This window comes from Budorcas taxicolor, chromosome 16 (assembly GCF_023091745.1).
Source record: "Budorcas taxicolor isolate Tak-1 chromosome 16, Takin1.1, whole genome shotgun sequence".
NCBI lineage: Eukaryota > Metazoa > Chordata > Mammalia > Artiodactyla > Bovidae > Budorcas > Budorcas taxicolor.
The window spans coordinates 55,929,675-55,947,730 of record NC_068925.1 but is presented as its reverse complement, the minus strand read 5'-3'; the positions used below and the strand labels follow the sequence as shown (position 1 = coordinate 55,947,730).

The 18,056-nt window shown below is 39.1% G+C and overlaps 2 protein-coding genes across 2 annotated transcripts in view; one reads left to right on the top strand and one right to left on the bottom strand.

The window, feature by feature from the left end:
* ANKRD45 (ankyrin repeat domain 45) overlaps positions 1–18,056 on the top strand; it is a 48,293-nt gene that overhangs the window by 11,141 nt on the left and 19,096 nt on the right. Inside the window, exons 3-4 of the mRNA XM_052653578.1 lie at positions 13,538–13,632; positions 16,104–16,242. Coding sequence (XP_052509538.1) covers positions 13,538–13,632; positions 16,104–16,242 — 234 coding nt within the window. The remainder of the gene's footprint in view (positions 1–13,537; positions 13,633–16,103; positions 16,243–18,056) is intronic.
* On the bottom strand, positions 5,864–7,557 carry TEX50 (testis expressed 50). The gene is made up of 2 exons (XM_052654206.1): positions 7,234–7,557; positions 5,864–6,079 (listed from the first exon to the last, which is right to left on the bottom strand). Exons 1-2 carry the CDS (start codon positions 7,555–7,557, stop codon positions 5,864–5,866), a joined length of 540 nt encoding a protein of 179 aa, XP_052510166.1.

Genomic DNA, 18,056 nt, shown 5'->3' with positions numbered 1-18,056 from the left:
TATATAATATACATACATGGTTCAAGGCCATTTTCTGAGAGACCTTGGCAGAGTGGACCATTCCTTAAATGTTTAAAAGAATGGCATACTTGAGGAATATGTTTGATTCCCCAAGTAGAAACAGTTGTAATAATTTAAAATGGTTTGCTATGCAAAGTTAATCCATGGTGTTAGAAGTCTGAATAGCAGGTTTCATTATGGCATGAGGGAGGGTACTTCTGGGGCATAATACTCTTTTTTCTTAATTTGTTAACTGTTAACATGGTGTGCTCATTTGTGAAAATTCATTGAGCTGTACCCTTGTAAATTTTGTACTTTTCTGTATGTATTTTGTGCTTTAATCAAAGGTCAAAAAACTATGTACTATTTTGAGTTTTACTGTTTTTCTTACAGTATTTCCTTAACCTGTAGAATAGAGCTTAGAGATTTCAGGAAGATACACCTGTTTAATTATGTATGTGACAAACATTGGTTATAAAACTAGTACCAAGGACATTCATGGCATTCATTTTGTGTAGTTCTCTGCATTTGTGTTTCTAGGATTACAAGCATAACATTGTTGTACATAGCTATGTTGTGGTACCTAGATTGTTCCTGCTCTCTGGACATTTGTTATATGTGGGGTGATAAACTATTGATGCATCCTACAGTTAAATAACAATATTAGAAAGACTATAATTAAGAGTTAAAATCGGCAGAGCAGATGGGTCATGCTATGGGGTGGTCAGAGAACATGAAGTCAGAGTATGGTGGAGTTGAGATGGGCCTTGAAGAAATGGGATTTGTATACACAGACTGAGGAGAAAGGGTGTGAGCAAAACCTTATGACTGAAAGTGACGTGTTGGGGAAACAGTGATGAGCTTGCCTTACTGGAAGAGCAAGTTAATGTAATTTATACAAGCAGGCTACAGCACAGGCAGGTTAATAAAAGAGAAGTAAGTACATGGGCTCTTGAATCAAATTGCTTGATTTGAAATACTGATGTCTCTACTTGAAACCCATGTGACCTTGGGCAAGATACTTAAATTCTTTATACTTCAGTCTTAATTTCCAGAAAAGAGGGCCCATAATAGTCCTTATCTCTTGGGGAGTTGTGAGAATGAGATGAGATGCTATAAACCATGTCTTAGCACAGTGCCTGTTGGGTGATCAGACTTGAAGTATGACGCTGCTATTATTCCAGTCAGATTATACCTCCAAATGTCAGGCTAAGGTGTTTACATTTCATTTTTTTAGCCATTGGGAGCCATTGGAAGATTTTATGTAGAAGAGGAAGTGGATTAAAGTGATATTTAGGAAGATTCATATGGCAGCCTTAACGAGTTGTTTATCAGTAAAATAAAAAGGGAACTGGGAGGATTAATAGAAGTAAGGAGGAACCAGAAATCAAATTGCCAACATCCGCTGGATCATGGAAAAAGCAAGAGAGTTCCAGAAAAACATCTATTTCTGCTTTATTGACTATGCCAAAGCCTTTGACTGTGTGGATCACAATAAACTGTGGAAAATTCTGAAAGAGATGGGAATACCAGACCATCTGACCTGCCTCTTGAGAAACCTATATGCAGGTCAGGAAGCAACAGTTAGAACCGGACATGGAACAACAGACTGGTTCCAAATAGGAAAAGGAGTACATCAAGGCTGTATATTGTCACCCTGCTTATTTAACTTCTATGCAGAGTACATCATGAGAAACGCCGGGCTGGAAGAAGCACAACTGGAATCAAGATTGCCAGGAGAAATATCAATAACCTCAGATATGCAGATGACACCACCCTTATGGCAGAAAGTGAAGAGGAACTCAAAAGCCTCTCGATGAAAGTGAAAGAGGAGAGTGAAGAAGTTGGCTTCAAGCTCAACATTCAGAAAACGAAGATCATGGCATCTGGTCCCATCACTTCATGGGAAATAGATGGGGAAACAGTGGAAACAGTGTCAGAATTTATATTTTTGGGCTCCAAAATCCCTGCAGATGGTTTCTGCAGCCATGAAATTAAAAGACGCTTACTCCTTGGAAGAAAAGTTATGACCAACCTAGATAGCATATTGAAAAGCAGAGACATTACTTTGCCAACAAAGGTCCATCTAGTCAAGGCTATGGTTTTTCCAGTGGTCATGTATGGATGTGAGAGTTGGACTGTGAAGAAGGCTGAGCGCCGAAGAATTGATGCTTTTGAACTGTGATGTTGGAGAAGACTCTTGAGAGTCCCTTGGACTGCAAGGAGATCCAACCAGTCCATTCTGAAGGAGATCAACCCTGGGATTTCTTTGAAAGGAATGATGCTAAAGCTGAAACTCCAGTACTTTGGCCACCTCATGCAAAGAGTTGACTCATTGGAAAAGACTCTGATGCTGGGACGGATTGGGGGCAGGAGGAGAAGGGGACGACAGAGGATGAGATGGCTGGATGGCATCACTGACGCGATGGCCATGAGTCTGAGTGAACTCTGGGAGTTGGTGATGGACAGGGAGGCCTGGTGTGCTGCGATTCATGGGGTCGCAAAGAGTCGGGCACGACTGAGCAACTGAACTGAACTGAACATATTTGGGAAGAAAAAGATGAGTTATACTTTGTAGATTATTTGGTATATAATTGTCCACTTACACTAAATATTATCGAGGGGCCGTATTTCTGTCAGTTACCTTCAATTTTATGATCAGATGCATAAGCAAAAAGAAAAGCAAAAAATTTAATTGATTTCCTCATGAATAATTAGTTCTAGGTGAAATTCACATTCATGCATGCTAAGTTGCTTCACTTGTCTCCAACTCTTTGCCACCCTGTGGACTGTAACTGTCAGGCTCCTCTGTCATTGTGATTCTCCAGGCAAGAATACTGGAGTGGGTTGCCATGACGTCCTCCAGGGGATCTTCCTGACCCAGGGATTGAACCCATGTCTCTTATGTCTTCTGAATTGGCGGGTGGGTTCTTTATCACTAGCACCACCTGGGAAGCCCCAAATTCACATTATATAATTTTTATTTATTTATTAAAAAATTATTTTATTTGGAGGCTAATTACTTTACAGTATTGTAGTGGTTTTTGCCATACATTGACATGAATCAGCCATGGGTGTATATATGTTCCCCATCCTGAACCCTGCCTCCCACTTCCCTCCCCATCCCATCCCTCAGGGTCATCCTAGTGCTCCAGTCCTGAGCGCCCTGTCTCATGCATCAAGCCTGGACTGGCGATCTACCAAAATTCACATTATATAATTTAAAATCCAGTTTTGAAGAATGACCCATGGTACTTAAAAAAATAAATCCAGGAACAAACTTTGCTGTAACTTTTCTGAAAGTTGGGGCTTATGAGCGTAGAGTTTCATTGGTTTTTGTTACTGAGTGGAAGTCCACGGGCCCAACATGCAGTGAGACCAAACAATACCAAACCGTGAGTCTGGAGCAGAGAAAGGTTTATTGCAGGGCCATGTAATAAAGAGATGGGTGGCTCATGCCTTAAAAAACCCAGGAGCTCCCTGAAAGCTCTCAGCAAAGCCCTTTTTATAGAAAAGGGAAAGGAGGGGGTGTGGTTAGTTGTTGCAGACTTCTTGGTGTCAGAGCCTTTGTTCTTGAGGTTAGGTCACGGCTAGGTGAAACTCTACCAAAGCAAATGTTGTTCTCTATTCTACAAGAAAGGCCAAAGTCCTGATCCTCAACTTTTGACCTCCAAGGTCCAGTCCCTGGCTAAGAGGAGGGGTCCCTGCATGAGCCAGTAACCCTACCCAGGAGCGTTCATCCAGCACCCAGTCTGGGTCCTCCTGCCAGTCCTCAGGTCCAGCTGAGGAGTCAGATCTCAGCGGGTGGCACCCTCAGGGCCAGGGCCCCAGATCCCGCCCAGCTGTCATCTCTGTGGGAGCTAGGTGTCTAGGACCAACTGGCCCTCAGTCTGTCCAAATGGGGGCCAGGTCCCATGGACTATGACCTGTGGAGACCACCACCCTTAGGTTAGAGAAATAGGGATGGGTCAGCAGCTGCTTCAAGGCCTGAGCCTGGCCAGTGAGCGCTGTGGGGAGGGCTCTGGAGCTCTGCAGGATGCAGCCCTCAGAGACCCCCCAGCTCACCAGCTGATCCTGAGGTTGCAGGGTCTGGAGGGCCTGGAGGGCCCCAAGGAGGAGGCTGCAGTCTGCCTCATATAGCACACTGTGCCCTGAGGACCACTGTGTGCCCTCCCCACCCAATTTCAATTTCCCTCTCCCTGATGTCCATCTGTTTAGTTTGGGTCCTTAATTGATGCTGGGAAAGATTGAGGGCAGGAGGAGAAGGGGATGACAGAGGATAAGATGGTTGGATGGCATCACCGACACAATGGACATGGGTTTGGGTGGACTCCAGGAGTTGGTGATGGACAGGGAGGCCTGGCATGCTGCAGTTCATGGGGTCATAAAGAGTCGGACACGACTGAGTGACTGAACTGAACTGAACTTACAGTCTTGGAGGAATTAGGCCTACCATTTCCTAGTAATGAAGATAAAAGACTATAATGCTATAAACTAGTGTTTGTTTCCAGATCAGTGGAATTGTAAGGATTCATGGTAATGTAGCTGTAGAGTGTCAGAAATGCTAACTACTCAACATAAAGTTAAACATTTGTTTAATTAAGACTTAACAAGTATATAAACCACTTCCATTTCTTGCTCTAATGATCAGAGTAGGAGTCACCTGGAGAGGTTTATTGGATTGAGGACTCCCTACCCCAGAGACTCCTCCATGCTACTGAAAATTTGACCATTAGAGATCAATTTCTTTGGGTTTTCAAGGTTTATAGACTTTTTAATTGTTCAAGGGCTGAAAATTTGACTATTAGAGATCAATTTCTTTGGGTTTTCAAGGTTTATAGACTTTTTAATTGTTCAAGGGTCTTATATTAAAAGAAATACATATATATATGTACACACACGTATATATAGAATTAGTTGATTGTTCAGAACTCTAAAGGTATGGAACAAATATTCATGGAAATGTGGGAGTAATGTTGTCAAGGAAGAGTGAAAGTAAGGAGCAGATTCTGGAAAGTGGAACCATAAGTAAACTTTTAATAATCCACAGTAACTCAAGGCAAAACTTATTCCCTTCTATTATTTGTTAAGACTATAGCATTATCTATTACTTACAAAGGATTTTTTTTTAGTTTTTTTTTTCCTTTTATTGATGGGAGGTATATTATAAATCTGTCATGTTTTTCTGGGATTCTTTTATATGTTGTTAAGAAAATCTGTCCGTCTCAGTCTCTCAGTTTTTTTTTTGAAAAATGTAGAAACCATACTTTAAGAAATGAGGTGACTGATCAACAAAAGTGAAATATTTTAAAAACTGATGCGTCTTATCAATAGAAGTTTGAAACTTTAAAAAAGTATTGATACTTAATTCATTTATTATACTGAAAAGGGGAACAAATTATACTTAGAAATTAGTCTGTTCCTTATTATTTCCATACTATTTTAACAATTTGAGATGGGAAATTAAACATCTCCATGTGGCCATAAAATTTGCTCAGGAAACTAAGAGAAATCACAAAAATTGCTTAAATCAGAGATTTATTGAAACACTAAATCAAGATTCTCTTCTACAGTTTGCTTAATGATTAGCAATCTAACACATTAAAAAGAACAGAACACTTAAACATGGAGTGGTGGTTGTATATGGTCTTTCCCCTAGTACTTTTTAGTAAGCATGGATGCTATTTTAGCTGAATAGAAATAACTTTTCAGTACAGACTTTGTTGGAAAGTTTCAGTAAAGAATTTAGCCCCAAAATTACAAAGCATCTCAAAGAATCACTTTTGTCCTTTTATGATTTCCCTCAATAGATTTCTTGTGTAGTCTCCATAGTGGACTGAGTTATATTTGCGTATGGATGTGTCTAATATACTCTGCCTCCTTCTACTCCTTCAGTCTTCTTTATTTTTAGTTTTCGGTGCTTGGCTTTCTTAGCCTGAGGGTAATGGGACATCTGATTCAGGTACTTGGTCATCATTGATGTTGTGGCCACCAGTCTGCAGAGTATTTGGTCAATGTCATAGACAGACTGGGTTTCTAGATTGTTGCCCCGTGTATCCAAGGAGACTTGTTTCTTTAGCTAAAAGAAGAAAAACAAATGATATTACAGTTTTCCTTCAGTTCAGTTCAGTTCAGTTCAGTCATTCAGTCGTGTCCGATTCTTTGCGACCCCATGAATCACAGCACGCCAGGCCTCCCTGTCCATCACCAACTCCTGGAGTTCACTCAGACTCACGTCCATCGAGTCAGTGATGCCATCCAGCCATCTCATCCTCTGTCGTCCCCTTCTCCTCCTGCCCCCAATCCTTCCCAGCATCAGAGTCTTTTCCAATGAGTCAACTCTTCGCATGAGGTATTTTTTCCTTACTGTAGTTCAAATTAAATTTGTTTTCTGGATATATATGCTTAAGCTCCAAATATCACACTTTACTTATTTATACAGAGAAAAAATTGTTATAGAAGAGAGGTAAAAATGCAGAAGAAATGCTCGTTTTTATATGCCCTTGTGTAAGGTTGTAATGATCATGATCACCATTCAGTAAACATTTAATTAGCTTTCTATGATTATTAGAGCATTCTGCTGGGAGAAATTATTTGAATATTAGTACATTATTTTCCTTTACTAAATTGCCTTAAGATGTAATGTCATAAAATCATAGACATTTTATAAATATATAGTTGTTATGAAGGTCAATGAGCTGTTAAGATTGCCTCAAAATATAGTGACACTGGCAAAGTGGGGAATCAGTTTGAGTGTTATTTTCCAGAAAGTTATCCTAAAATTAGAAATTAGTTTATAGTACATTAAAAAATATACACACCAACTTTAGTATACTTAGCTTTCTTAGATAGATCAGGAAGGGATCTAACAAGATCTCTTGTTCCACATCCTTCATTTTATTGATCAGACAGCAGAGAAAGATACAGTGATTTACCTAAGAGCCCAGACAGATAACTGCATTTCCTATACATTCTACTCATTGTAGCTCATTACTTTCTTGATGTATTTTGTAACGTTAAACTATCTAAAATAATAGGTTATTTTAAAGACCTCCTAATTCAGTACACCTTTGTTGAAAACCTGATATGTGCAAGAAAGTGTGATAGATGCTGAGGTGAATGGTGGGAGTGGGGAAGGTTATGAAGAAGAAGACACAGTTCTCTCTCCAGAGAAGATGATAATCTTATCTTTTAAATGCTTTGATATTCTATAACTATTACTATTAGCATCACCTTTTTTTTGTGTTTCTTCCACTTCGTCCACAGGTAATGTGCAGACAAAACAGACAGGATTAAAAAGAGAGCTTGTACTAAAATATAAACAAGGTTTAAACAACCATGAAATATATCCATATTAGCAAAACTGCAGCATAGTTTGTCCAGAGGGTAAGGTAGACAGTGAGATGGAGCTGTCTTAACTTTCAAATAATGCATTTCTTCTGGAAAAATCTCCCATCCAACCTTTGTCCAGGTAGTACCATCACAAATGCAGAAGCTCTCCCTGAAGAAGCAGATAAACAACAGAGTAAAAATCAGGGATAGTCCTTGAGTAGACATCTTTCCTTCTCAAATGGAAAAAAAATTACAGCCAAAAATTTTTTTAGAGACAGAGCAGAAATGCCCTGGTACTCCAGTCAAGGCACTTAGGATAACAAGGCAGCAAAATACACACTGATGATCATTGTAACATCATCAGCCATGGTGACTCAGGGATACATTCAGTGATGTCATAAAGAAACACACTGGGACTAAAAGATGTTGGCTGACCAATCACCTTGGGTTTCTTAGGGATACTTTTTTCTTGCCTTTTTTTTTTTTTTTGCCAGAATGGTTTGAGCCTCTTCAGTTTTCTGAAAAAAAATGAAGACTTTGCTAATATTTTGATAGCCAATAAATTTAGATTGTGATTATATTAACAGAATTTCATGGGAACAGCTTACCTTATCCTTTCCAACCCTTTTGAAGTATGGTACTTTAGAACATCTACTTAAAAGCGTGTGTGTATGTGTGTTCACTCAGTTGTGTCCGACTCTTTGCGATGCTGTGGACTGTAGCCTGCCAGACTCCTCTGTCCATAGAATTTTCCAGGTAAGAATACTGGAGTGGATTGCCATTTCCTACTTCAGGGGATCTTCCCAATCCAGGGATCTAACCTGTGGCTCTGGAGTCTCCTTCCCCACTCATTGGCAGGCAGATTCTTTACCACTGCACCAAGTAGCTAGAGTCATATATCATGGTAATATCATTATCATGGTAATATCATACAACTTAGCTTCTGCTTCTGTTTTTATATTGAGGAATGTCCTTCTCTTCATTTAGTCAAGGAAATACTGAGTGACTCCCCCTTTTGACATATCTTTTTGATGGCAATGTAGTAACTACCAGGTAGTGGGTGAGGGGTGGGTTGATTGGGGGTTGGCATGATTGTATGAAAAAGAGATGGTGGATTAGTGTGGTATATGATAAGGTGAGACAGACTGCTTTTAAGGAACTTACAGTCTAGGAGTAGAAGCAGAAAACAGGAAAATAAAAAATTACAGGACAGATTATCAGTTCAGTTCAGTCACTCTTTGCGACCCCATGAATCACAGCACACCAGGCCTCCCTGTCCATTGCCAACTCCCGGAGTTTACTCAAACTCATGTCCATCGAGTCAGTGATGCAATCCAACCATCTCATCCTCTGTCGTCCCCCTACTCCTCCTGCCTCCAATCCCTCCTAGCATCAGGGTCTTTGCACAGATTATACTCAGGGCTAAATCAAATTATAATCATGTAATGGATGATAGAGCACTAAGTTTTACCAGGGGGAATTAGGGGTTTCACAGGAGTGCATTTTGAGTAAGCTTTGAAGAATGAGTAGAATTTTGGTGGATGGCAGAGAGGGCATTTTAGGTTGAGGAAACATAATAAGCAAAGAAATTCTGTGTAAACCATTCAGTTTAGTTCAGTTCAGTCACTCAGTGGAACTCAGTCATGTCCTGCTCCTTGTGACCCCATGGACTGCAGCACACCAGACTTCCCTGTCCATCACCAACTCCCAGAGCTTGCTCAAACTCATGTCTATCAAGTCAGTGATGCCATCCAACCATCTCATTCTCTGTCATCCCTTTCTCTTCCTGCCTTCAATCTTTCCCAGCATCAGGGTCTTTTCTAAAGAGTCAGTTTTTTGCTGACCCTCTAATGAATGAGTTTTTCATCTCATTCTCTCCTCCCCTCTACCCCATGTCCATAAGTCTGTTCTCTATGTCTGCTTCTCCATTGCTGCCTTGCAAATAAATTTATTAGTACAATTTTTCTAGATTCCATATATATGCATTAATATATAATATTTATCCTCCTCTTTCTGACTTACTTCACTCTGTATAATAGACTCTAGGTTCATCCACCTCATTAGAATCGCCTCAAATGCATTCCTTTTTATGGCTGAGTAACATTCCATTTCGGAGAAGGCAATGGCACCCCACTCCAGTACTCTTGCCTGGAAAATCCCATGGACAGAGGAGACTGGAAGGTTGCAGTCCATGGGGTCGCTGAGGGTTGGACACGACAGAGCGACTTCACTTTCACTTTTCACTTTCATGCATTGGAGAAGGAAATGGCAACTGACTCCAGTGTTCTTTCCTGGAGAATCCCAGGGATGGGGGAGCCTGTTGGGCTGCCGCCTATGGGGTCACACAGAGTCGGACACAACTGAAGCGACTTAGCAGCAGCAGCAGCAACATTCCATTTATAAATATTTATTGAGCACCTCCTTTGTGCTAAATACTGTTCTAGGAGCTGAGGATACTTACACACCTAGGCATAAAACTATGTTTATGGAGTTTACTTTCTAGTAGTGAGATACAGAAAATAAAAGGATCTAAATCTATTTATCTGTGAAGTGCTATGAATAAAAATAGAGTGGTAAGGGGCTTATGAAGTTGCCAGCAAGTGAATGAGTGAGTGTGTGCTTACACTTACAGAGGGCCATCAGGAGAGGCCTCTCTGGTAAGGTGATGTTTGAAGACAGACCTGAAGAACTAAAGGAGTGAGCCCTATTGATATCAGCAGGCAGAGGGAACAGGAAGTAAATGAATGATAGGGTCTCTGAATGAATGTAGGAAGGGATGAAGCTGGAAAGATTGTTTGTGGCTAGATAGGTCTTGGAGGGCCCTGCATTTTATTCAGTAGCCAGTATGGAGTTACTTACAAAGTCTGGAGGAGAGGAGTGACCTAATAATAAACTTAGTACTTTCCTGTGTGCCAGGCACTGTGTCAAGAAATTTGCATGTATTATACTATGTTTTAATTCTTAGAACAACCGTATGTGGGTGGTATTATAATACTTCCACTTTATAGATGGAGAAACTGAGGTTAGAAGGGTTAAGATACTGTTATGGTCTGAATCTTTGTGTTCCCCCACAAATGCATATGTTGAATTTCTAATGCCTGATGTGATGGTGTTAGGACATGGGGCCTTTGGGAGATGCTTAGGACATGAAGGTGGGGCCCTCATAAATAGGATTAGTGGTCTTTAAAAATGTGTCCCCACAGAGTTCCCTGGCCCCTTCTACCATGTGAAGGCACCTTGAGAAGGTGCTGGCAGTGAAAGAAGAGGGGTCTCACTAGACTGCAACCATGTTGCAGCTTGATCTTGGACTTGCCAGCCTCCAGAACTATGAAAAACAAGTGTCTGTTGTTCATAAACTTCCCAGTCTGTGGTATATTGCTGCCTGAATGCTCTGATAGGTCTGGTGACATTAGAAGATGCTTGCAGTAAGCTGCTTTCTCTACCAGGCCACCCAAAATAAACATATGCACTCAGTAAAATCAGCATGCTTATTATACAAATACAGTTTTATGACAAGTCCCTTAATCGCCTCTTCAAACTAATTCCTCTACTAAACTTCCTCCTGTACTGAAATTCTGGAACCACCACTGGCTCCAGGTCATCAACTAGTGGAGCCAAAACCTAAACCTTAGATTCCAGTTTAGAGAATTGATTCTGTTTGCAACATGAATGATAGATTTGAAGCTATAATTGACAAGATGGTTCAGCTGCAAAAACTTCTCATCTTTCATGAAAAGGAAGGATGACTCAGGCTGGAGCTGCAGGCCAAGAGGCTATGATACCTCATAGAATTTGCCCTGTGGGATTTCAGAATTGCTTGAGACTGAGGTGACTCCTTTTTTCCTTCTAATTTCTCACTTTTTGAATGGCAGTATCTATAACTGTTGCTTTGTGCCTGTCCCACCAGTGTATTTTGGGATAGAAAACTTGTTTTCTAGTATCACAGGTCTGCAGATAGAGAGGAATTTTACCCCAGGATAGATGGATCATACCAATGTTTCACACATACCTTGTTTGTATGAGGAGATGAGACTTTTGAGCTGATGATATTTTAGATGAACATTTGAACATGAGTTGATGTTGTAATGGATTGAAACTTAGATGCTGGCATGGGGTAAATGTATTTGCATGTGGGATAGATGTGAGTTTGGGGAGGTCAGAGGGCAGGCTATGGTAGGCTGAAAAATGTCTACCAAAGATATCTAGGTTCTAACCCTCAGAACCTGAGCATGTTGCCTCATATGGGATCTTGTGGATCCTTAAACTGAAGATCTTTAGATGGAGAGATCATCGTGGATTATCCAGCTGAGACCTAAATGTAGTCACAAGTGTCTTTATTATAAGTGAGAGGCAGGAGATTTGACACAGAAGAGGAGGTGATTTGATGATGGAACTAGACATTGGAATGGTGTATTTTGGTTGAAGAAGGAGCCACCAGCCAAGGAATATAGGTTGCAGCTAGAGGTGGAAAACAGCAAGAAATAGATTCTGCTTCGCATAGAAAGAATCTTCCCCACCAACACCTTGATTTTCACTCAGCTAAACTGATATGGCAACCCACTCCAGTACTCTTGCCTGGAAAATCCCATGGATGGAGGAACCTGGTAGGCTGCAGTCTATGGGGTTGCTAAGAGTTGGGCATGACTGAGTGACTTCACTTTCACTTTTCACTTTCATGCATTGGAGAAGGAAATGGCAACCCACTCCAGTGTTCTTGCCTGGAGAATCCCAGGGATGGGGGAGCCTGGTGGGCTGCTGTCTATGGGGTCGCACAGAGTTGGACATGACTGAAGCGACTTAGCAGCAGCAAACTGATTCCAGACTTATGGCCTCTAGAATTTACTACAGTATAAGCTTGCATTGTTTTAAGCCACCAGATTTGTGGCAATTTGTTATAGCAGTCACAGGACATGATCAATTGTTAAATTAATTTGAAGTATTATTAATGCTTTGCTAATCCTGTTTTGTTGTTCAGTTGCCAAGTCCTCTCCAACTCTACATGGGCTGGAGCCATGTAGAAGCCCCAGGTGGCTCAGCTGTAAAGACCCCTCCTGCCAATGCAGGAGATGCAGGTTCGATCCCTGATCTGGGAAGATCCCCCGGAGAAGGAAATGGTAACCCACTCTAGTATTCTTGCCTGGGAACTTCTATGGATAGAAGAGCATGGCGGGCTACAGTCCATGAGACTGTAAAGGATCAGACACAACTGAGCAATTAAACAACAACAACAAATCTACTGTTTATTATATTCAATCTGTCTGTCTCTGTATTTCTTTCAGTGTTGTGATTTTGTTTAAACAAGCCTTGCAAATTTTGTGATGGGTGTTTATAGAGAATGGAATTATTTTAAACACTTTTTTAAGAGGGAAGCTATTTTTAATTGATTTTGAAGGGTAAAACAAATGACATTTACTTATTTGGCTACACTGAGTTTTCACTGCAGCATACAGACATGCAAACTCAGTTGTGGCATGTGGGATCTGGTTTTCTGACCAGGCATGGAACCTGGGCCCGGCATCAGGAGCATGGGGTCCTAGCCACTGGACCACCAGGGAAGTCCCAATAATTTTTCTATTGGAAATACTTTTTGTTCCTTTTTCCAGATTAGCTCAGCTGGTAAAGAATCCACCTGCAGTGCGGGAGGGTTTGATCCCTGGGTTGGGAAGATCTCCTGGAGAACGGAAAGGCTACCCACTCCAGTATTCTGGCCTGGAGAATTCCACGGACTGTATAGTTCATGGGGTCACAGAGTCAGACACGACTGAGCGACTTTCACTTTCCAGAGTAGATATTTTGATAGACTGTAGTTCCTTTGGTGTCACATTTTGTATTTATTTGCTCTTTAAAAATTTTAGCGGAATTGAAGTTCTACTGGAGTAGGAAATGGCAACCCATTCCAGTATTCTTGCCTGGAAAATTCCATGGACAGAGAAGTCTGATGGCAATAGTCTATGGGATTGCCAAGAATCAGACATGACGGAGTGACTGAGCATGCATGCACGCACACACACGAATATAGTGAGTACCCAAGTCACTGTGTTAGTTAAGTGTTATCTTTCTTGAATTTCTCCAAGGAAAACTATAACAAATCTCCTACACAGTCTTTATAAAGCTCTGGATTTATAAAATTACATTATAAACTGTTGAGTGAATTTTTTTGGTCTTTGCCTTATTTTTAAGCATTTTTACTGTCCTGTTCTTTCAGAAGCAAGGCTGGCACTGAAAAAATATATTGCAAAGGTCTCTGCAACTGTTACAGATTCAGAAAAGGGACCAGGGAAGCTTTATAAGGAAGACAAGGTACAACATTGTGCTTACATTTTGTTCTGAAGTCTTTTGAGATTTTTCCCCCTTGTATCTAGCTGCTACACTAAAGCACTAGAGGTAGGTGGTGATCCTCACTGCTCTGTTCTCCTTCCCTTCCTTCCTTTTTTTTCCTTTCTTATTAAACTGCTGATAGAAGCAGCATTAATAGTACTGGCAGCATTCTTGTTCTTCGGTTGATTAGTGGGGTCCACTGATACTCATTTCATTAGTTTGCTTCAAAACTTACATATACATCATATATTTTGGTCTATATGTTCACATATATACTTATATACACTGCCTATTTTTTCATGTATCAAAATTTGCATAATAGAAAAATACACAGGTGTAAAGATAGCTAATTGTAAAGCCAGCTTGCCACATTTGTCATATATTATGTACTACATGTGAACTAGTTGATTTCTTTTGATGTATACTAAAAAAGAAGGTATGCTAAAGATTAGAAATGTGTTTGGGTTTTAAATTATTTCTTGCATTTCTGGGAAGGACATTGTATGAATTTTCTGTGACTTTTAATTCTGATGAAAAAAAATTAGCTACTGCTAAAAGTATAAGACATCAGCAAGTCTGAGAACATGATAAGACACGTTTCACTTGTTGTAAAACATTTTACAAAATCTCTTATGAAACAAAGTATAGATAGAATTCTATTAGAAGAGCTAGTGTATCTATTAGATTTGCAAAACAATCTTCCTGGCACAAATAGTGCTTTGTCAAACTAGTTACTATAAAAGCCTTTTTAATTTCAGTTTTTAAATATTTGATTATTTGAGCTAGAAAATATTATGTACCTATACTAATGGTTAGAATAAAAGCAAAACATCTAAAGCAGACTTAATAATTTTCTTTTTACCCTATCGAGTCTTATTACCCTGTGATTCTAATAGCAATTTTGTGCTAATCTCAGTATTCTTTTCCTCACTTATATAAATATATGTATGCATACATATAGTTTTATTAATATAAGAGATTTTGCTTTTATAAAAATAGGATCATACTATACAAGTTATTCTTTAGTTTTCTCTTTTCCTTTAAAGAATATGTGATGGACATTACAAATCCACTTCATTCTTTATACTTCTGCATATAATGTTGCTTATTTATTAATATGGACAGGACATGTAATAAATTTATTCATGTCTCCTCATTATTACAAATCATAGAATAATGAACATCTTAAATCAGATACCAGCAGTTTGCTGCTCATGTGCAAAGAGATGGTTTTGAAATGCAAATTGAGAGGTTTTCAGTGAGGTTTTGCTCATTTCTTAGACTTCCTCCTCCTGTGAATCACCTAAGAAGGAATAAATATTGGCATTGTCTGTTGAGTTGCATGAAGTGCACACCATCCACCTACTTTTTCCAACTTTTGCAAACATTTATCACAGTTCAGTTCAGTTCAGTCGTGTCTGACTCTATGTTCAGTTGTGTCCAACTCTGTTCAGTCGTGTCCAACTCTTTGCGACCCCAAGGACTGCAGCACGCCAGGCTTCCCTGTCTATCACCAACTCCCGGAGTTTACTCAAACTCATGTCCATTGAGTTGGTGATGCCATCCAACCATCTCATCCTCTGTTGTCCCCTTTTCCTCCCGCCTTCAATCTTTCCCAGCATCAGGGTCTTTTCAAATGAGTCAGTTCTTCGCATCAGGTGGCCAAAGTATTGGAGCTTCAGCTTCAACATCAGCCCTTCCAATGAACACCCAGGACTGATCTTGTTTAGGATGGACTGGTTGGATCTCCTTGCAGTCCACGGGACTCTCAAGAGTCTTCTCCAACACCACAGTTCAAAATCATCAATTCTTCCCTGCTCAAGCTTTCTTTATAGTCCAACCCTCACATCCATACATGACTACTGGAAAAACCATAGCCTTGACTAGACGGACCTTTGTTGGCAAAGTAATGTCTCTGCTTTTGAATATGCTGTCTAGGTTGGTCATAGCTTTTCTTCCAAGGAGCAAGTGTCTTTTAATTTCTTGGCTGCAGTCACAATATGCACTGATTTTGGAGCCCAAGAAAATAAAGTCTGTCACTGTTTCCATTGTTTCCCCATCTAATTGCCATGCAGAGCTCACTGAAAATAAAGAAATAGGGAGAGGATGTAGACTGGCCCAAGGCATCATGTCTCTAGATTAATGAGTTTCATTATACACACATTTCATTAGTGTTAGTACTGCACTATCAGATACAGTATCCCCTAGCTTCATGTGACTATAAATTAGAATTAATTAAAATTAAAAATTCAACTTCTCAGTCACACCAGCCACTTTTCTAATGCTCACTGGCTATATGCATCTAATGGTGACTGTATTAGACCGTGCAGATATTTCTGTGACCATTTCCATCATCACAGAAAGTTCTGTTGCACAGTGCTGATTTAGAGATACCATAGAGTTTCATTTTTAAATAAACAAGTGGAAAGTAAATTCCTTGTTTCTGTCTCTAGAATATCCTCCTCAATGCATGCCGTATAAAAAATGAATGGTTGGAAACCCATTTGGAAGCTTCCATTAATGAGCTCTTTGAGCAGAAACAGCAATTGGAAGATATTGTGACTCCTATCTTCACGAAAATGGCTACACCACGTAAGTTTTGGATAAAAATGATTTGAAAGTTGTGTAAAAATTAGATTCAGTGTTGTTATTTCTGAGATAATCAGATTTCAACAATCTTCATGAAGTAGCCATTAACCTTATTATAAGCTCTAATCCATAACTCAGTTTCATTCAGTTCCAGTATTAATAATAGCTAAAAATAATGACTGAATTATTTCTATAATGTCTAGTACTAATCTTATTACCATCACTAATCATTTAATTTTATGTAATTTGCTATGGTTTTGACTAATGATTTTCAACGAGAAAGCATGTCTTTCAAGGAGACAGAGAGGCAGAATTTGAAAAAAAATTTTTTTTTCAGTGATGAAAGTCTATAGTTTGAAAAGCCTGTTGTGGGAATACTGTACTGTCATTGGAGAAGGTACACTATCAGAATCTTGGTGGCACGTGTACCTAAGATTTTAAAGCTATCAGCTTTACTGAGATAGAATTCTCATACCATGAAATTCACCATTTAAAAATGTCCAATTCAGTGGTTTTTGGTATATTTTCGGCTATATAAGCATCACCACTGTCTAATTTTACTGCATAATTTCTCCATTTTACTATCCCAAAAGAAACACCATACCCGTTAGTAGTCAATACCCATTCCTTGGTTCCACAAGTCCCTGGCAACCACTAATTTACTTTTTATCTCTATGGATTGCCTGTTCTGAACATTTCATAGAATCATACAGTCTGTCACCTTTTGTGTCTGGCTTCTTTCACTTTGCATAATGTTTTTAAGGTTCATCATGTTGTAATATATGTCAGTATTCCCTTTTATTGTTAAATCATAGTCCATTGTGTGGATTCAAATTTATTCATTAATAGACATTTGAGTTTCTGTTCATTTGACTATTATAAATAATGCTGCTGTGAACTTTGTGTACAAATTTTTATGTGGCCGCATGTTTTCATTTCTCTGGGTCTGTATTTAGAGGGGGAATTGCTGGGTCACATGGTACCTCTATTTCTGACCTTTGGAGGAATTACCAAACTGTTTCCAAATTTCTATTTTCATAAGCAATATATATAAGGATTCTAATTTTCTCCACATTGTTATCAACATTTGTTATTACCTTAAAAAATATTTTTTAGCTCTTCTAGTGGGTATGAAGTATCTTAATGTAGTTCCCATTTGCATTTCCTTAATTACTGATAATGTTAAACATTCTTTCATGTGCTTACTGGCCATTTGCATATTTTCTTTGGAGAAATGTCTTTTTGAATCTTTTGCCTTTTAAGTTGAGTTGTCTCCTTGTTTTTTAATTGAACTATGTATTTGATTTATAATATATTAGTTTTAGGTATATAACATAGTAATTCAATATGTTAATAGAATTTAAAGTTACTGCAAAGTAATGACTGTACTTCCCTCTGTTGTTCAGTATATCCCTGTTGCTTGTTTATTTTATGTGTAGTAGTTTATATCTCTTATCCTGTCTTTCCCCTCCTACTGGTAACCACTAGTTTTTTCTGTATATCTGTGAGTCTATTAGTTTTATTACATTCATTGTTTTTTGCAAAAAATTTTTAGATTCCACATGTAAGTAATTGTATATAGTATTTGACAAGACTTTCTGAGATATAGTCTATCAGAGATATTGACTTTTAATTTTCTTTTTTTTTGAAGTTATTTTTGGCTGGTTTTGGTATCAGGATAATGATGGCCTCATAGAATGAATTTGGGAGTATTCCCTCATCTTCAATTTTTGGAATAGTTTGAGAAGGAAAGGAATTAACTCTTTTTTGTATGTTGGGTAAAATTTTTATGAAGTCATTCAGCCCTGTCTTTTGCT